Here is a 20,741-nt window from a genome sequence, read left to right on the forward strand (position 1 = left end):
CAATATAAAATGAACCTACATGCAAAATTTCAGCCTCCGGAAATATAGCTTTACGGAGTGATGAAAAAGTAGATTTCATATGTGAAGGCGTCCCTTTTACCCCCACAGGGGTGCCCCAGTTAGAATATTTGAAAATAATTTCTTAATGCGCGTCCAAGACCTAAAAAGCACCTATATATTAAATTTTAGCTTCCTATGACTTACCAGCACGGAGAAACCGATGAATGAATGTTAAGTGAGTGACTTTCGCATTTATAAGTATAAATTTTCTTTTTCAATTGTATCTCTTTTTGAGAGTAATTTGATGTGCTATCATTATTCATGAATTAAATCGTTTCTGTTGTGGATGGTTGATATAGAGAGGATCGTCAGAACCTAAATAGCTGAAATGTTTTATTTGTATATCTGCAAATAATAAAAACATTCTCATATTTATTTTCATTACCGCGAATGAAGTTATCATCATTATTAATTATTATTATAAACTTACCAGCCGAGGCAGGTCTTTGGCAAAGGCGTTCAACACTGTGACCCATAAGCTTCTGATAGATTAGGTTGAGCATCGGGAACTAGAGAAGGGTCTTTCAACAGTTTCCTAAATGGCCGAAAACAAAAAGTGGAAATAAATGGAATACTTGTCACATGCAGTATTCCCCAAAGAACAGGACTTGGATCAAATGCGTTTCACAATATTCATTGATAATAAATTACTCATCAAAACCTCACTAGGAACGTTTGTCTTATACGCTGATGATACCGTTGTTTTCTAAAATGAATATTCTTCGGATGCAGTGAAAAAAATCACAGAGAATACGTTTAAACATATCACCAACTGGTTCAGACCTATTTTGTTATCAGTTGATGTTGAAGAACTATAGTCATATCCTTCACATCATATGAAAATCAATTCAATAGAACTGGCCGATACTTGATGAAAATCCATATTGAAACTAACTATGTTTAAAAATACGTTTTTTCCGTTAACCAGCTATCGCACCCCTAAGAACGATAACCCTCAGAAGTCGAAACTTGTGCGAGCTGAGGACTAATGAGATTTTACTTTTTAAAGTGTGATTCCTAACCTAACTAATACACTTTATTGTATATACCCTTTCAGACGTACTGATTCTATTTATGTTCATTTGTTGCGATGTCGTCTATATGGACCATGTATCGATTCCATAACTTCTGTAAGATTTCAGAAAGTACAGAACGCCTGCATCAGACTCATATTCAGTATGAATCACAGAGATCATGTGACTCCTTCAATCAATCAATTAAATTGGTTAAAACTGCAAAACAGAAGAGAATTGCATTTTTCCTGTTTCATTCACAAACTGATAAAAAAAAACAACCCACTTATTTGGTAAATAAACTACTTCCCAGACATCAGATACATAGAAACCTTACATTCAATAATAATTTTGACATTTCGAATCAAAACAGCACTATTATGAACGTTCCTTCACGTATCATGCTGTAACAATGTATGATTCATTCGTAAATCTTTGGAAAACTCATCACTACCGCTATTCAAAAGTAAACTAAAAACTGAATTGCTCAGTCAACAGTGATTCAAACATAAACATTTGTATTTCATTTTACTATTTTGCTGGAATTGCCATTTATTTTTTGTAATGTTTCTTTCATTTCAAACGTGGTTAGGTGAAAGAATAGCACTTTGCTATAAACCCCGCCACATAAAATGAAGACAAAAGTTTTTATGTTTTATACCACTTTTATTTGTAACTAACGTTACTGCAGTTTCATCCTATACGGACATTTTCAAACTTATACAATACAAGAGTTTATTGTATAAGTTTGAAAATGTCCGTATAGGAGGAAACTGCAGTAACGTTAGTAACAAACAAAATTGGTAAAAAACATAAAAAATTTCATTTCTCTTTTCATTATGATTTCCTACCACGTAATAACGGCTACATTCATCAATTTATCAAAATAAAGACCACTTATTATTATTATTATTATATAAAGGGTTTTACAAAAATCGCGACAAGTGTTTTGCTATATAATAGCCTTCCTGAGCTTGAGCTTCCATACATGCTTTGCTCTATCCAAAACAAGTGATATAATTGAAATTTGAGAAGCAGAAGTTTTTCATGTAATTTCGAAGTTGGCAATTTGTACTACCATCCCTTATATAAATTGGTTTTAGGAGATTAGCACTGCATATGCAGGTAACTCATATCTCTAGTCGTCAGTCGTCTTGAAATATTGGTAACATATATAGTAAGATATAGACTAAGATAGTGATAGTTTACGTATTTTGGTTGTACGGTGTTCTATGAGCGTGTAATTTTGAAGTGACACAGAGTTTCTCGTATTGAAGAAATACTTCTGAAAAGTGTGAAGATTTTGCTAGAAAATGAAGAACAAAATTGAAATGAGTCTTGACGATATCATAAAATCAACCAAAAATCCCCGAAGAAGTGGCCGAACTCGTGGAAGTGGAAGAGAAGATAATCAAAGGCGTGGAAATTTTAGAAACTCCGGTCGATCTGGTTCGTCGGGAACTGCTTTAAGAGGCCGAAGGCGCGGCGTTTCTCGAAGTTACACTCGGGTAATTAGATTTAAAAATTTATTTAATAAATTTGTTCTCTTTTAGGGCTCAGGCTCAATTGTCATAGATTCTGCCTAATTAGTCCGCAACAAGTATTATGTGTTGACCACGAATTGTTTTTCAGGGAGACGTAAACGTTGCATTGAATCATGATCTTTTCGATGGATTCGGATCCCGTAAAGTGGCTGCGGCTAGAGCAGCTGTGCAGGCAACGATGGGACCAACGAAGCTTGTGATTTCTAATTTACACTTTGGGGTTTCTGACTCTGATATTCAGGAACTTTTCGCTGAGTTTGGGCTCCTCAGAAGAACTGCTATTCATTACGACAGATCAGGCAGATCACTGGGAACTGCTGATGTGATTTTTGAGAAAAGAAGTGATGCGATCAAAGCAATGAAACAGTATAATGGAGTTCCCTTGGATGGACGGGCTATGAACATTCAACTAACTACGCCAGAAGTACTTATCCCAATGAAAATACCTGTGGGTGAAAGAAAGATTCATTATACACGTCCAAAACGAGACAAATTCGGACCAAGTAGTGGAGGTTAGTTGAATATATTGAAATAGGCCAAAAAGTGAAAAGTTCACTTTAGAGCAGTAAGAGATGTATACTTAGTTTATTTATATAGTTTAGGGAAGCTATCAATACAAATAAGTTATTAGTATTTGTTGAAGGTATTTTGAACATCCGTATATATTGCATGTATATTTTATTTGTTTCAGGTCGAAGAGGTGGGCAGAACGCGAGAAATCAGAGGCAGCCACCTACAGCTGAAAAACTAGATGCGGAGCTGGAGGCCTACGCTAGTGCGAGGAAGTAGGAGCATAAGTGTTGTGAAATACTGATGCTTGTGAGTTTTATAACTGAAATAATAAATTTTTTGCATCCCCTAGTGCTGTCAAGACATTTCGTAATTTCCATATTCGAGTCCGATTTTCAATTGAATGGTTCTAAATAAGAAGCTTTGGAATTAATAAATTCGTTATCATGTAATAAGAATATTGAACCTAATATTAATTATGGAAAAAATCAAATTTTGATTATTAGTTACTACAAATCCAGGGACATCGGTCGAAATTAAATGTCGATGGATGAAGCGATTTCATCAGTAAATGAAATACACTCTGGAATTCAGTTAATTCGCGGTAGGCTTGCCGTATTCTCTTTCGATTTCGTGGCCTGAATCCTATTATTGGCAGTTCCCTAGAAGTAACAAACCCATTGGAGTTATGGCAGGAAAGCGAGGGGGCCACTGTTCATATGAGCTTTTTCTATCATCCCAACGTAATGGAAAATGTTCGTTTAAACACTCTCGAATCAACCAATAATTATACATGGAAGCTCCGTCTAGCTGAAAATGCATCTCTTGCGCACACTTCTGTGGTTACCCTTACTCCATTAAAAAAATCACTATTCATTCAGTGGTAATGGTATTACTAAAGAAAATATGTCGTCTAAAATACTACATCATGCATTGATCTACTTATTTGTTTCTATTCGTTACTTTGTTTTAGTGCAATAACTTTGGTATAAAAGGTTCAATTTTATGGCGGATTACTCAAATTAAATTGGCCACGTGTCGATGTATTGAAATAACAGTTTGGTTTTGGGATGAAACTCCCGTAATATTCATTACTACGTCAAAGGTTTCAATAGCGTAAGCTATGGTATAGAGAAATACGTGTTGCGGTTATTGCAAAACTCTTTTTAATGAAAATCATACAATAAAATGTATCACTTAGTTTATATACGAAAATGATTTACCAAATTATAATAATTACTCTATAACTAATCGGAATAAAAATATTTTTCTCAATATAAAGTGTCTTGGAATTCATCTAGATTCGTTTTTGAGGTGGCACAAATGAAACACATACTAGGATCAATGCTACCCTATACATTTCATAAAAGGTATACCGCATACAAATTTTATTGATGAATTTCCATTATTTAAAGAAATCTGTATTTTTTAGCGATACTATAAGAGTAACCAGTATGATAAAACTACTATTGTTTGCATATGTTGCTGGTTGCTCTATTGGCATTGCTCTAAAATTAAAATGTTTGAGTTAAAAACATGGACACTCATGTGAGAAATTTTTTATATCGAGTTATATTCGTAAATGTTATTTCCTGATATATTCCTGGCTGATTACATCAAGGATCAAATCAAATTAATTTCAATCATGACATAAAAATTACAGTTTCGTGGCAGTCAGCTTTTTATACTATGTACTGGTGGTATTCTCTATCATAAGAAGTAGCTAGGTACCTAAAAAAGTATTATAGATTATGTCCTTCCGATCTACACGATATTTCTCCGATGTTTACTCGATAGAACAAACCATTTTTGAAAATGATTGATCACAGACATTACACAGTATCTTCACTTATGTGGCACCAAAATTATATCATCGTTTTGTGTTATTCATTATACCAATAATGACGACTCATTATATCACTAACCTAACATTTTATTACCATTCGAAACAAGCAGTTTCTCAAACACCACAACTGCAACAATCTTTTGGACGAGTGTGTCACCAACCAAGTTGTCATCTCAGATGAAGTATATGGCATTCACAGATTCACATTAGTGAGTTCAAATCTGAATAGTATTAAATTAGTTTCTGTGATATTCATCGAATTGTTTATTGTAGGATGCTTACATTGTTGATTTTCCGTATTATAGTGATGTCATCTGCATAAACTATGAAGTTTCATGATATATTAGTATCAACGGGTCGTTTTTATCTAGTAACAATATGTGTTGAAAAATGAATATGAGAACATCATTCAGTTTAGGTCATTTATAGTTTCATTTATCTAGTTGTATATAGTTGTTGTTATTGTGTTGATATGAAAAAAGATACAGTTTCTGTCAATAAATGCCAAAGGGAACATTTTATTTTGTTTAATTGAGAAAAGTAATCAATTCCAAAAGGTTATGGGCCCAGACGATAAGTTGGGAATTCGTCGGTTCGATGGTACAGATTCCGACTATTGGAAATTTTGAACTGTTCAAAAAACACGAAGTTTAAAAATGATTAATGAAGCAGTTCCATTTCTAGAAGGCTCCAACTAAAAAAAAAGGACATCAAAAGCCAAAATATTATTGTAAAGTGCTTAGCTAATACGCATTTGGAATGCATTGAAGATACGAAATCTGCGAAAGAAATGTGGGAAACACTAGAAATTATGGAAAGTCATTTAAGAAAATTAGATGATAACTACATCATTAAAGACATTATCTGAAGTAAAACTTACCTTACTTACTTACCTTACTTACCTTGTTTATGGTAAAAAGAAGAATATTTAACGAAGAGAATAAAATAAACAATAGAGATAGTAGTATTGGACCACAAAGTGCATCTTTATTCAATGAAAGTGGAGAGGAGAATGACCTAGAATCAAGACCATTTAAATTCATTTGCTACCGATGCGGAGTTAGAGATTATACAATGTCAGAATGTAAATACAAGGGTCACTTGAAAAATCAGAAGAGAAAGTATAGAAGTAACTCTAGTGAAGCAGAGCAAAGAAAATGAAGAGTCTGCAAAGGGAACCATGGCCAGCATTGCTTTCCTCACATCAGAAGATATAACTAAAAATGACTAGAATAAAGTCTTATCTTTTTTCATTGACTCAAAAGCAACAGATTATCTGGTTAATGATGACAGATTATTTTCCTTTGTGGAAGTACTAGAGAAACCAATTTCGATTGTAGTCGCGAAATAAGGACAATCATTATCAGCAACAAAAATTGGTTGAATTGACGTGAGACAAGAAAATTTCGACATAACAATAAAAAATGTACTTTTTGACCTGTTGCGTAAGTCAATCTAATCTGGATAATCTTGTAAGGTTCAACATTGTGGGAGGAATTGTTAATTTGAAAAGGAAATGGGCAGAACTCTGTGAATAATTTATGAAAGGAAAACATACAAGACTGCAATTCGAGGATATCAATAAACCAAGAAGTAGAAGACCATTGGATCGTTCATAGTGATATTTTTTTAAAGAAAAAACACAAGCACTACAGGACAATCCCTAAGGCGCTCTTAGAGCGGTGCCTGTGCGAAAGTAGCGATTCACATTGGATTTGAATCGCTGGAGACTAAATCCATTTGAAAAAACGTTCTCAGGAAGTTTATTCCACATAAACGCAGTTCATGGAATTATATTCACATTGAATTATTTACGACTGATCCCTTACTTGATGGAATTCAATAAAACTAGCTGTGATAATTATACAATTTTCACACTATAATTTCTATTTAAGACGCGTTTCGCTACACGGTAGCTTCATCAGTTGGATTGGACTCATGAAGCAACCGTGTAGCACACTAGAGAACTTTTCGGCAAGAATAGTCATCATTATTTTGCATTATACAGGTTAGATTTAAAATAAAACATTTATTTGTTTTACAATCACGCTTATTATTAAAAAAATTCTCACTCCAACCGTTAATATAACAGGTACATAAGTATTAATTAATCGACATGATTAAATAACTAGCGAATTGAATGTTAAACGAAAATCAATTTTTAATTAGAACTAGGATGATACTATTACGTAATATTCATATCTTTTTGAAAAATAAAACAAAACTTCCGGCTTTAGTAAAAAATTTATACGTCTACTTTTTTTAAGAGCGAAGTCTTTCATTGCACCATCAATGTCTATAGCATCACACACCTCTTGTTTAATAGACAAGATAGCCAAATTTGTTAGTCTTAGAGTACTCATTGTCGACTTCAAATGATTTTTAATCATTTTCAATTTCAAAAAACTTCTCTCACAGCTGGCATTGCTTATGGCAACTGTAAAAAAGATTCGCAGCATAATTAAAATATTGGGCAGAGTGTCTTCCAACTTATATTCCACAATACACTTCAATAATTCAAGTGAGTCTGCATTAATTCATTTATTTTCCTTGCCTGTAGCAGCAACAAAAATCCGCAGTCGAAGTTGTTCCAGCTTGAAATCCTGCTAGTCAATTTTAACAGATGCGTCGCGTCGTCTAGATTACATTTAGTGCGTCTGAATTGTCAAAGCATCACGTACTTTTCTAAAGAGACGTAATAAACAATACTGAACTTAATATATATGTTATGTGTTTTTTTTTCTAGTACAACATATATGTTGATTATAAGTTATAAACAAGTCAAGCACAAAATAAAATACGGGAAATCCCCGAAATTCAGTATAGACGGTGTTACCATTCGCTACAAAATATCATTCAAATAAAGGGGATTTTCCGAATTCGTCACAGAATAAGTAATGAAAAATTCCGTGCTCTATTCAATCGGTCCGAATTTATAGTAAATTTTGCCGACCCCTAAAAAGTGCCGCCCGGGCGGGCCACCCCTCCCACCCCCACTACACTACGCCACTGGATCATTCTCTCCACTTCTGGATTACATTTGGGTAATGAATCATTACACATACTTAATTAATACCAGGCGCGATAGAAGCCTTATTTATATAAGGTCTTCAATTAGGCGCTTCCTATCTTTAAATTTGAATAAAACAAAGTGTGTGTGTGATATCATCAAAATTTTTATTAGTTTGGAAGACCTATTGATGCCATTATGTGTGGAATATAAAATAGTTCAAATGTCTGCCACGGCTTCTCTGGGTTGTGCGCATTCGAAACGTCCAATTTTCCATGACTCTGGCGCATAAATCAGGCTGAATTTGACCGATGGTATGGGTAAGGTTGGCTTTGAAGACTGCTGTAGTGTGTGGCTTATCCGCAGTTCACATCACCTTCACGTTAGATGACCATACCCTCTAATCACTCGTGCAGAATATACAATTTGGCATGAGTTGTGTAGCACGTAGCAGCGTCCTGTTGAAACCACATGTCGTTGGAGTCGAGAACATCCAGTTTAGGCCAAAAGAATTTGGTGATCATCGACCTATAGTGCTCGCCATTGACAATGATGGCCTGGACAAAGTTGTTCTTAAAGAAATATGAGCCGATGACGCCGCCAGCCTAAAATCCACATCCACACCAAACAGTAACTTTTTCGGGATGGGTTTGACGCTCTTGGATCTTAGTGGATTGGTGTCGGCCCAAATTCGACAATTTTGTTTGTTCACTCACCTATTCGTCCAGAAATGGGCCGCATGATGATGATTTTTCGATGGAAAAAGTCAGTTGCCAACTGCTTCAGAGCCCATTCTGCTAACACCCGTCGTTGTCTGTAATCGTTCACCTTCAGTTCCTAGGTCAGTTGAATTTTGTACGGGTGCAGGCCCATGTCACGAAAAAAATTCGTCAAGCTGTGGTCTGTGAAAGGCCGAGTTCTTGTGAGCGGCGCGAAATTGACTGCCTCTGATTCTCCTGCACACTTTCACAGAAAGCGGCGATGTTTTCAACAGATCTTGTGTTTTGTCGACGTACTGGTTTTGGTATTATATTATTTGCACGTGTTGTTGCATGCTTTATGCGTCCATGGTATTTTGCTAAAACAGACCGAAAAAATGACAACTAATTCGACAGATGAAGCTTTAACGAGATTGCCGTTATCAATTGTCAAAGTTCGGAAGTCCCTGTTAGAAGACCGTATATAGAGCCTTCTTTCCTTCTACAAGTGAAAAAGAAAAAACCCTAAATGTTTACTTTAGGTCAGCCAGAGCTGATCTAACTAGTAAATCAACCAACTAGTAAACCGTAGACATACAATTCCGGGGGGGGGGGGGGTTGGTTTGGTGGAACAATAGAAAAATATGAAATATAAAAATAACGAAAGAAAGAAAATGGTGTTACATGATCATATATATTTATTAGAAAACCATTACAGAAATATTAACATCTTTTTACAAAATCATATTTATTTTTCTAGCTTTCTTTGCAGCAAACAAATATATTACTTCCTCGGTGTCTATATCAATTCTAGGGTGGATTGACATTAACGCCAAACCGTTTAGTCGTTCCTGGCTTGTGGAGTTTCTCAAATAAGTTTTGAGGCATTTCAGAGAAGAGAAAGTCCTTTCAGCGGTACATGTGGAAACAAGTAGTGTCGCCAAGATCTTTAAAAATTTGTACGCACATTGACGTAAGGTTTTTCCATTGTGTTTCGGGAAAGTTTTTTTCAATATTCTCTTTCAAGCACTTGGTTCGTTTTGCTAAGGACTTGATAAAATTTCTAACGAATCTTATAATTCCAATAGTATCTGTATCTGTAGAGTAGGGAGGGTGAGTGTAGACCCACAGCACTTAGACCAAATGTAACCATTGTACATCCTCCCGAGAAGTTGTCCTCCTAGGTCATCGTCCATCCTGTCCTTTTCAGGAAGGTGGACAGATCACTGGGAGATATCCTCTTTATATCGGCAGTTGTATGCCAAGACTCGCCGAACACACACTCTCTTATTGACGATAACTCCGGACACTCGCATATGACACCTGTATAGAGGTGTGTCCACTAGCCCCATATTATGGAGGTGTTTTCTTAGTTGACAGTGGACAGTCAGAAATCCTACTGTTAAGCGTAGATTATTCCTGGTCATCGCCAGATATTTATTCGGCGCCAGCTTCCCAGGGTAGCACAGGGCGATCCTGGCAAGATTGCAACCTTTAATTTCATCCCATCTCTTTAGGGATTGAGCATGGGTGTAACGTTTGGCTAGTTCCGCAATTGTCAAAGTCATCAGGCCGTAGGTGCCATTGGACCTTAAAAGTTTTAGTACAGCCGCTTCCTTGGCTAAAGAGTTGGCAATGCGATTACCTTTACTCCTGTCGTGCCCTGTAATCCACCTTAGGATAATGTTATTATCTACCGAGGCTTTGGCTAAATCTTGGTGGCACTCTAGTACTAGCTCTGAGGTAACACTTTGTCTGTTTAAGGCTTATAGGACTTGTCTGCAATTAGTGTAGATTGTTAAGGTTTTGCCAGAAATTCCTGTCCTGATTATTTCTTTTGTGGCGATTGAGATACCAGCCAGTTCTGTTTGAACCATGCTGGTATTTTTTTCCATTCCCCACTTAATCCTTAGGCTTAGTGATCTGGAGTACACCCCACATCCTGATCCTTCTTTGGTTTTTCAGCCGTCTGTATATATGCGTATTGCATTTGTAGCATCTGTGTTCTGTTTTATTTGTATTTTGTAGGGTTCATTAAACACAAACCTAGGTTCAATTGCATCACTGGTTTTCATACAACCTCCTGTGATGTTCAAACAAGCCAATCATTGTATTTGATATAATTTTTTGATGGCTGTTGCTTGTAGAACTTTCGGGGGATCAATCCCCTTGATTCTCCCCTGGCTACGGCCTTGTATATCGGTGTTAAAAGATGAACTGTTATATATAATGCATTTATAGAATAATCAATAAAGTGCTGAAGAATTTTAGGAAACTGATTCATAATCATACCTTTTAACTACTTCCAGTGAATGTCATAAATAAAAGAAATTTTTCAATAGTCTTCAAAACAGTAGCCACATCGTTTCGTTTTCATTACTTTTTAGACTTATTCCGAATGCTCGAATTGGTGATGAAAGCATATGTGTGAAGATCCATCAACCAAGTGTAAATCATTTTCATCCCAACCATCGGATAAGAATATATGAAATATAATTTCGAGCATTTTTTCTTTCAGTTTATATCTAGAAAAAACATACCTGAAATGTTTATTAATTTTCTAGAAGATTTAAAATGATTTCTTCAAAATAGTTTTTCCATCCCTCCACAGAAATTTTCATTACCGAAAACAAAAAGTTTTCCGAACTAGGTCATTCTTAATTACATTGTCAATCATCAGATATGAAATTATATTACTTATTATACTCATTATATTATACTTTTCGATAACTAACCAACTAAAAATCACCTGAAAATTGAACCCAAAAAGAAACCTAGGAAGAATTAACTTTTATATTGTTTGGGATATACCCGTTGAACAATTTCGAGTTTGAGCATTCCGTTTCAAAATGCCACTACAAAAAACTCAATCAACTTTGATTAGAAAGGCAAAAATTCAATTACCGTCAAAATTGTTCCGTTAAATCATCATCAAGAATAACAACTGCTCCTGATCATGTTCTACAACAAATCAGACATGTTGGCGATTCAAATGGACTATAATGAAGAGTCTAATCTCAGTTATACCACCGTTATCGCTTTAGGATATTATTTGGTACATTTCATTCATGAGTGAAACAGTTCATAGTCCGGTGAATGTGTTGGAGTTGTTTTTAATCGAATAATGAGTTTCATGTCATATACTAATTCATTATTTCATTTTATTCGTTAGTTCCATCCACATCATAATGTCAGAAAACCAAAACTTCTTTAACACAACTAAATTGCAAAACTATTCTGGACACACGTTTCACCATCCATGTTGGCGTAAACATGAAATTACGTATACTAATTACCAACTTAAACTTCGCCTATCTCTTTATATATATGTATATATATATATATATATATATATATATATATATATATATATATATATATATATGCTGAACTGGTTTTCCGGGTATTTGATCCGTGTATGTGATATTATCTCTAATATCACCGACGTTTCGACAAAATCTCATTTGTCATTATCTAGGTGTGCTGTTACGTGTTCAGAAGTTTTGTTGACCTTGCTCAACTCACTTCTTACTATACTGGTAAAACGGTATTTGTTACGTGTTCAGATATAGAGTGTCCATAAACCCTCTACTACCTACTACTTAAATGTTGTTGAGTTTTACCTGAGTTCTTCTTCTTCTTAGTTGACCTCATCTCCCCGTTAAGGTATCGAATATGAAATCTGAAGTTTTTCACGGATAGGAATATGCTGAACTGGTTTTCCGGGTATTTGATCCGTGTATGTGATATTATCTCTAATTTCACCGACGTTTTGACAAAATCTCATTTGTCATTATTTAGGTGTGCTGTTACGTGTTCAGAAGTTTTGTTGACCTTGCTCAACTCACTTCTTACTATACTGGTAAAACGGTATTTGTTACGTGTTCAGATATAGAGTGTCCATAAACCCTCTACTACCTACTACTTAAATGTTGTTGAGTTTTACCTGAGTTCTTCTTTTTCTTAGTTGACCTCATCTCCCCGTTAAGGTATCGAATATGAAATCTGAAGTTTTTCACGGATAGGAATATGCTGAACTGGTTTTCCGGGTATTTGATCTGAGTTTTACCTCAACTCAACAACATTTAAGTAGTAGGTAGTAGAGGGTTTATGGACACTCTATATCTGAACACGTAACAAATACCGTTTTACCAGTATAGTAAGAAGTGAGTTGAGCAAGGTCAACAAAACTTCTGAACACGTAACAGCACACCTAGATAATGACAAATGAGATTTTGTCGAAACGTCGGTGAAATTAGAGATAATATCACATACACGGATCAAATACCCGGAAAACCAGTTCAGCATATTCCTATCCGTGAAAAACTTCAGATTTCATATATATATATATATGTTTTCGACACTAAGTCGTTTTCCATGCGAAACAAGATACACTAACGGATTGGATGAGATTTTTAAAAATCTCAACATAAAAATATTTTTCTGAACTGCTTATTCACTTCTATAAGTGTTTTAATTGTAATCCTAAAGACATGATATGGAAAATAGAAAGTAGAAGATACATGAGATATTTTATGGAACGATATTTTACAGAACGATTCTTCAGTTATTTATAAGATGAAAAATTCATATAAGCATGGGTCCGCTAGGATGTTTACTCAACATATGAAGCAAATCAATCCCAAATATTTCAGAAAATATTTCCGCCTTCCACAGAGCTACTATAAAAATAAATAATAATTCTTTATACATTTCCAAAAAGACTTTTGGCAACGCTCTTCTTCGAATGTACTCAAATTTATTTCTTAATACAATAAAAATTAGTATTGCCAAAAGTCCTAATGGAAATGTATGTCGAGTCACATGTTTGAAGTTAAGAATAAACAAAGTGTACTTATCTGGATAAACAAGAATTAACTTTATAAGATTGTTGGTCTTCTCGAATGAATCTTCTCAAATAGCCACTGGACAAGTCCCTCAACCGTGGAGTATCTATTTTATGCTGTTTGAGAAAGAAAAATTCTAAGGTAATATGGAGACATAGAGAACTACCGGCTATGTTATCGGCACAAAACCATGAATAATTTTCGTGAGAACCACCCAAAATTCAGGAAACTGAGTTTTGTTGACAAAAAAAGAACTTCTGGGGATTTTGAAACCGTTTACTCGTATTGAAAGTATTCAACAATAACTCGATATATTCCTGGAAAATCTGTAAAATGCATTACGTGAAAATGTAACCAGAGCCTGAGGTTTCATTTACTTTCTCGATGTTTCGTGAAATGGAAGGAATGCCATTCAGCATAGAATAAATAAGTGTTTGAATTGAATGGAATATTTTTCAGGAGAGATGAATTTTTGGGAAAGAGAGGTTTCGGCTTTCTATGTCTCCACCTGTATACAAAAAAACTGAAAGATTTCCACACTTTTCTTTGTGTAAAGATGGAGAAGAAGAAAGTCAAAACCTTTTTTTCGCAAAAATCTATCTCTCCCGAAAATACATATTTTGATTATTGATGGTACAGGTTGTAGGTATATTGATTGTGAATTCAAATACACATTTCAAAAGTAGATGATAAACATCCGCCATCAAATTTATAGAAAAATAAATCAAATTATTTCAAGATTGTCTCAAGGAATAATTTGTAATACGTATGTAATAACGAATATAGTACGAGGATTAACCCAGAAACTTCGAACAAAATACAGGAAGCAAAATATTTAAGACAAAGGAAAAACGAAATCCCAAAATGTTCCTATATTATGAAATAAGTCGACAGTAGAGATTCGTTGTATTTTCAATATACACATAATCTGTACAAATATTTTAATTGAATCTGTTTATATCAGTTTAAAATCTGTTTTTCCGTAAATCAGCTGTCGCCCCCATACAAACGATAACTCTTAGTAGTTGAGAAACTTGTGCGAGCTAAGGACTTACGAGTTCTTACCTTTTAACGTATGATTCCTAACGCGGAGTACTGTTTCGATCTACCACAAATCTCATCAATGGTACTAGGTCGGGTTATGGCTGCAAGTTTTTTGTCGATCAATTACTTGTTATTACTTTTTCGTGAGAGAAGTCGCCATTCCCACTCATTGCTATTATATTTTGCATCAGTTCGAAATTTAAAAAATAACGAGGAACATCAGCTACTGTGTTACTCCTCAGCATCTGTCGATTAAGACCTAAAATATGCAGAAATTAAGGTATTCACTACCTCACCAATTTCCTGCCCGATATATTTTCGCATATTTTTAAAATTACACCATTTTAGGTATTCAACAAAAAAATAATTACGCCATTTATTTGAGAAAATGACAGCTGCCGCTCGAAAGGCTTCAAGATGATAGCGTGATTTACACAGCACGTGTACATGACCGTTAAATTTTTTCACAATCGCATCAAAGAAATCGTATAGACAAAGCGAATAATAGAACAGCGGTCAGAATCATTATTTGGTCATACTAAGAATATATTATTTGCGGTGAAATATATTTGAATGCGAAATTGTTGAGGATAATTTGATTAAAAAAATTTACCACTAAAAGCATTTGAAGTATAAAAATTGCTTTCCAATGCCATTTCAATAGATAAATACCATTGTATTACGGGAAAAAGAAAAGACAAGACACATTATTAAATAGAAGAGCAAGTCATACTCCTATTCATAAAGTAAAGTATGTTGTGCCAGTTTTATTCCCGCCGGGTAGGTATGTCTGAACGCGATGAACTCAAAAACTATCGAACGGATTTCCCGGTTTTACACCACAATTTTCACCAATAAATGAAGTGATCCAAGAGGAAGGTTTTTGTATATGATTCATAATTTTTTTATGAGCATTGGTTGAAAACTGATATTGTTATCCTTGAGGAATCGGGGCGGTGGTACTACTCGTGCGAGCTTTCATGAAAAACGAAAAACAAAAATTGATATACAACATGAACTTAAATATCTCGGGCCTAACACATAGATGGCGCTAGTCTTATTGCATTCACCGCTTTTTCAGGTATTACTAACCTTTAAAAGGAAGATGTTGAAATTTCTTAATATTCTACTCATATGAGTTTGTGAGTTATTGTGTTAAGAGTGACACTAATTTTGTTGTTTTGAAAACAATTTCGTGTTTTAATTTTACATTGCTTCTTGATGGGAACAAATACCGTTCAAGCGGAGCAATGGCTTGAAACAACATCAGAAACAACAATTAGTCTAATCAACAAGTTCAAAAACATATAAAATAGAGATAAAAGTCCTAAAAATATGAGCGATAGCTCATTCGATTCGGAATCACCTCTAGAAAAATGTTTTCGAAGGATTTTGGTGCAGGAAAAAAATGGCAATTGTTATTAACAAAATAAGATTAAAAAAAATGGTATTTAGTTTTTCGTTAATAACTCAAAAAATATTATTATTTAAGCAATTTTGAAAAAATCTCGCCAAAGAGGAGGAAATTTGCGATAAAAAAGTTTCGACTTCCGAAACTCTATTTCCATTATTTATAATTTTAATTTGACATTGAAAATAGGGTTGCGCGCGGCTGTTACGGAATACGCGCGCTGCCGCTAAAGAGAGTTTACCAAGAGAAATAATTTTTTTATAACATAAAATGTAATTTTGAAAATTTTGAAAAATCTAGTATCATTGAATACTTGAATGAATCGAGTCCCGTAGAAAAAAAGTTTTATCACCATTTTTCAAAAAGATCAATTGTTAACTAACACATTTTTTCCCAATCTCCGTTGGCATAAATGATGGGATAGAAGGTATAAATATTTGGCCTATAAATTTTAAATCTTCGTGGAGCCCTTCTAAAATATATATACTTCATACGATCCTGCGATGAAAGTTCATAAAAATTTATTAATTTGTTAATTTTGATTTTTTATAAGTATTGCAAAATGAAATATCTGAAAATTGTTGATGAACATTTTTTTTCAATTGATATTTAGCTATGTCTGTTTTCACATTAAACAATAGCAGTTATTAACATAGAATATGAATTTTTGAAAATTTTTTTTTGCTTTTTTGTTATCTAGAGACAATTATAATTTTTAAATTTTTTCTTAATTTTTATTTTTAATTGTTTGAAATCGATTCTTTCACATTTCGATTGTTTAAATAATCAGTTAAGAAATAATTGTGCTTTTAAAAATCATAATTTACACATTTGAATAGTTTGGCAAAAAACATTTTTCATTTATTATTTATTTGTTTACTAGTTTAACAATTTGTTATAAACAAATATTGACCAACGTTATTTTTTTTTGTGAAGAAAAAAAAATAGATATCTATTAGAAAGTATTATAGTGAATAAAAAAAAATTATGAGAATTTTTTATATATAGCTCTTTTTATAATTTTTTCTGTTGAGAAAAAAAATATAATGTTGGTCAATATTTGTTTATAACAATTCGTTAAACTAATAAACAATTAAATAATAAATAAATTTTTTCTGCCAAACCATTTAAAAGTGTAAATTATGGTTTTCAAAAGCAAAATGATTTCTTAACTAATTATTAAAACAGTCGAAATATAAAAAAAACGATTTCAAACAATTAAAAATCAAAATTAAGAAAATTTTCTTTAAAAAAATCATAATTATCTCTAGACAACAAAATAGCAAAAAGAAATAATTCAAAAATATTGATTTTTTTTATTTGTTTAAAACAATTTAATAAACAAATTACGTAAAAAATTCATATCCTATGTTAATGACTGCCATTGTTTAATGTGGAAATAGACATAGCTAAATATCAATTGAAAAAAATTTTCATCAACAATTTTTAGATATTTCATTTTGCAATAGTTATAAAAAATCATAATTGACAAATTATCCCACTAGCGCGCCTCTGGCTCAGTATTTATCCGTCGATAACAATGGACAAATCCCTTAAAACAGGGTGATACCTACCTGCTCTTTATGAAACGACATAATTTTGCAATGCGGACTAGGGAAGTGACAGAATTTATTGACGGATCACCCTGTAGCGCTTTTGAATACTTAATGAGATTTTATTACTCTACACTCTTTTGAAATAGACTATAATAAATTTTCATGAACTTTTATCGCAGGATCATATGAAGTATATATATATATATATATATATATATATATATATATATATATATATATATATATATATATATATATATATATATATATATATATATATATATATATATCAAAACGGCTCCACGAAGTTCAAAATTTATAGGCCAACTATTTATACCTTTTATCCCATTATTTATGCCAACGGAGATTGGGAAAAAATTTGTTAGTTAACAATTGAATAACTTTTTGAAAATTTTTTCACGGGACTTGATTCATTCAAGTGTTAGGAAGATACTAGATTTTTTCAAATTCTCAAAATGACATTTTATGTTATGAAAAAAATTATTTCTTTTGATAAACTCTCTTTAGCGGCAGCGTGCGCATGCCTTAGCAACCGCGCGGAACCCTATTTTCAATGTCAAATTAAAATTATAAATAACGGAGATAGAGTTTCGGAAATTGGCACTTTTTTATCGGAAATTTCCTTCTCCTTAACGAGCTCTTTTCAAAATTGCTTAAATGATGATGATGCAGAACGCAATGGATCAATGGATGAATGAGGCAGTAACATCACCAAACAAAGAAAAATCCACAAAATTGTTTTGATTGAGCGACAAGTGAAGTTGCGTGAATTAGCTGACATTGTTAAGATACCAAAAAACGGGTGACGCACGAGTTCACTGTTGAGCAAAAACAAGAACGTTTTTGGATGATTCTGAGCAGTGTTTGGCTATGGTTAAACATGGCAAACCGATATTTTTGCATTAATATTTGACAATGGAAGAAACATGGATCCATCACTTCACTCCGTAATCAAAAGATCGTCATTTGAGTGGAGAGCAACTATATCATGCACATTATAATTGTCATTCACATAATACAATTCAAATTAATATCTTAGGAGTTATCGCCAAATTCAAAAAACTGACTGAGAAAATGAATTTTGCCTCAAAAATCGATGTGGAAATGTTGAAATTGCGTTGGTTTTGATTTATGTGGGGAATTATTTTGAGGTTTTAGTCGTATTTCTGTTTTGTAAAGTCTTCAGGTAGAAAGGTACCTACTCACCTATATCAAAATTAAAATTGATACTTTTGAACATAATTTTTTGAGTGGATTCCATAGAAGCTCATCATTATTATTTATTAATTGGGATCCTGAACTTTCCAGATTATTCCCGAGCAATCTATCACATTTCCTCGACGGTCATTTCGAATGAAACACCCTATTTACTTTTTAATTGCTGGAACAATTCCAATGAGCTGATTTTAGAAATCCATCACAAGTTGTGTGTAATGAAATAGGGTAGGCAACAGTATAAAAGGTGTTTCAAAAGTTATCAATATTTGTAAAAAAAATGTGGAAAAATTCGAAAGAGAGGAAGAAAGTAATCAATTCCAAAATTAACTCTCTACAAAGGTGTGTAGATCATTATTTCATCAAAAAGAAAGGAATAAATTCAAATTACCTCTGTTAAAACTGAACAGAGTTATCCGATTAGACCAGTAGTTTCCTTCGTCACTGCACTCTCAGTGAAATTATCAGAAAGAATAATTAGGATTATCATGAAACATAGTAAATTTCAACCTAACTGCAGTCTGCGGAATTCATATGACTTGATGAATAAAATAAAAAACATAACTCTACCAGGCAACGTAATCCTTTGATGTGCAGAATCTACTTCACACTATACCTACTGGTGATACTATTACTTTAATTATAGAGTGAACCCAGTTATGAAAAAAAGGAATCATTGACCTTCTGTCGTTATGCATCAAACAAAATTATTTTCAATTCAACACCAATATTCATTCCTCCTCAAAAGGTTCAAGTCTGAGAAATCCGTTGAGCCCCTCACTTGCGGAAATTTTCATGGAAAACCTAGAGAAATCGATACTTAGGCATCCTTCGATCAATTATTTCTTGTATTGGCATAGATTTGTGGATGACGTTTTGGTATGTTTCACAGATACTGAGAGACAATAAGATATTTTTAATAGTGATATTAACAAAATTCATGAAAACATTAAATTCACTATTGAAGAAGAAGCAGGCAATTTGAACTAAAACAATTTCTTGGACTCAACAATTAGTAGGGTGAAAAACAAACATGACTTTTCAATTTATCACATACCTTTCCATACGGATACTACCATTCATTACGATTCTACCCATCTGTATCAAAACAAAAAAGCATTTTATAATAGCATCAGAGGCGGCCTTAGGGGGTGGCGAACGGGGCAATCGCCCGGGGCCTCGCGCAGCAACCCAAGTAAATTTAAAAAAATACATATTGTTACGGTTTTATTTTGTTATTTGTTCTGTTTTGAGGTCAACGACTATTTTAACCTGAAATTAATACTTCCATGAAGGTTTTGGGATATTTTAATACCTCGTCATTCATTTAGTTCTCATTTACTGATTAACAACTATACAAGGATATATTCGAACGCATTAGTTATATTCGAATCCTCTAAGGGTTCTGTGCTCTGTACGGTGAATTGTGTAGTGAGGGTGTTCTGTGACTTTGGTTCCATGAATGTCTTGCCGCCGGGATTCAAAATTTTTTGTGGTACTTTTGGTAGCCATTTTGCTAATTTTGGAATTTTTGTCCAAACTTTTCGATTTTTCGGATTAACAAAGTAAGATCAGTAGGGTGCTAATGCCGACTGAACGCCTCCCCCCACCCCTTTTGACCTTGAGACGTCACACGACCTTGAATGACGTCGCCTAACCTTGAACGTCGTACACGTAGTATGAGCTTGAATGCGGTGTTTGACCTTGAGTGTGGGGGGTGACCTTGACGTTCGACACTTCGACTACCTTGAACTTGCTCCATGGCATTGAATGTTGACCTTGAATGAAATCGTGACGTGTACAAAATATAACCTTGAACAGTGGGCGTTCGGCGTTGTCCCCTCCCTTGTTGGTAATTCCTATATAAGTTCAGAATATCGTATGATGTCACCTAACCTTGAACGTCGTACACATAGTATGAGATTGAATGCGGTGTTTGACCTTGAGTGTGGGGTTTGACCTTGAC

The 20,741-nt window shown here is 33.8% G+C and overlaps 2 protein-coding genes across 2 annotated transcripts in view; both read left to right on the top strand.

Moving 5' to 3' along the window:
* Positions 1–20,741, top strand: part of LOC111503294 (uncharacterized) — a 578,705-nt gene that overhangs the window by 239,935 nt on the left and 318,029 nt on the right. The gene's annotated exons all lie outside the window — the stretch shown is intronic.
* LOC111503291 (THO complex subunit 4-like) lies at positions 2,009–3,406 on the top strand. The gene is made up of 3 exons (XM_074175440.1): positions 2,009–2,581; positions 2,706–3,129; positions 3,309–3,406. Exons 1-3 carry the CDS (start codon positions 2,387–2,389, stop codon positions 3,404–3,406), a joined length of 717 nt encoding a protein of 238 aa, XP_074031541.1. The 5' UTR covers positions 2,009–2,386.

The sequence above is a fragment of the Leptinotarsa decemlineata genome, unplaced genomic scaffold, assembly GCF_025532065.1.
Source record: "Leptinotarsa decemlineata unplaced genomic scaffold, Ldec_3_MD MMD2_tig00001019_RagTag_RagTag, whole genome shotgun sequence".
Taxonomy (NCBI): domain Eukaryota; kingdom Metazoa; phylum Arthropoda; class Insecta; order Coleoptera; family Chrysomelidae; genus Leptinotarsa; species Leptinotarsa decemlineata.

Coding starts and splice junctions, on each gene's coding strand:
- LOC111503291 (XM_074175440.1), top strand. CDS start 2,387: ATGAAGAACAAAATTGAAATGAGTCTTGACGATATCATAAAATCAACC. Junction 2,582..2,705: donor TTTCTCGAAGTTACACTCGG/GTAATTAGATTT, acceptor ATTGTTTTTCAG/GGAGACGTAAACGTTGCATT. Junction 3,130..3,308: donor ATTCGGACCAAGTAGTGGAG/GTTAGTTGAATA, acceptor TATTTGTTTCAG/GTCGAAGAGGTGGGCAGAAC.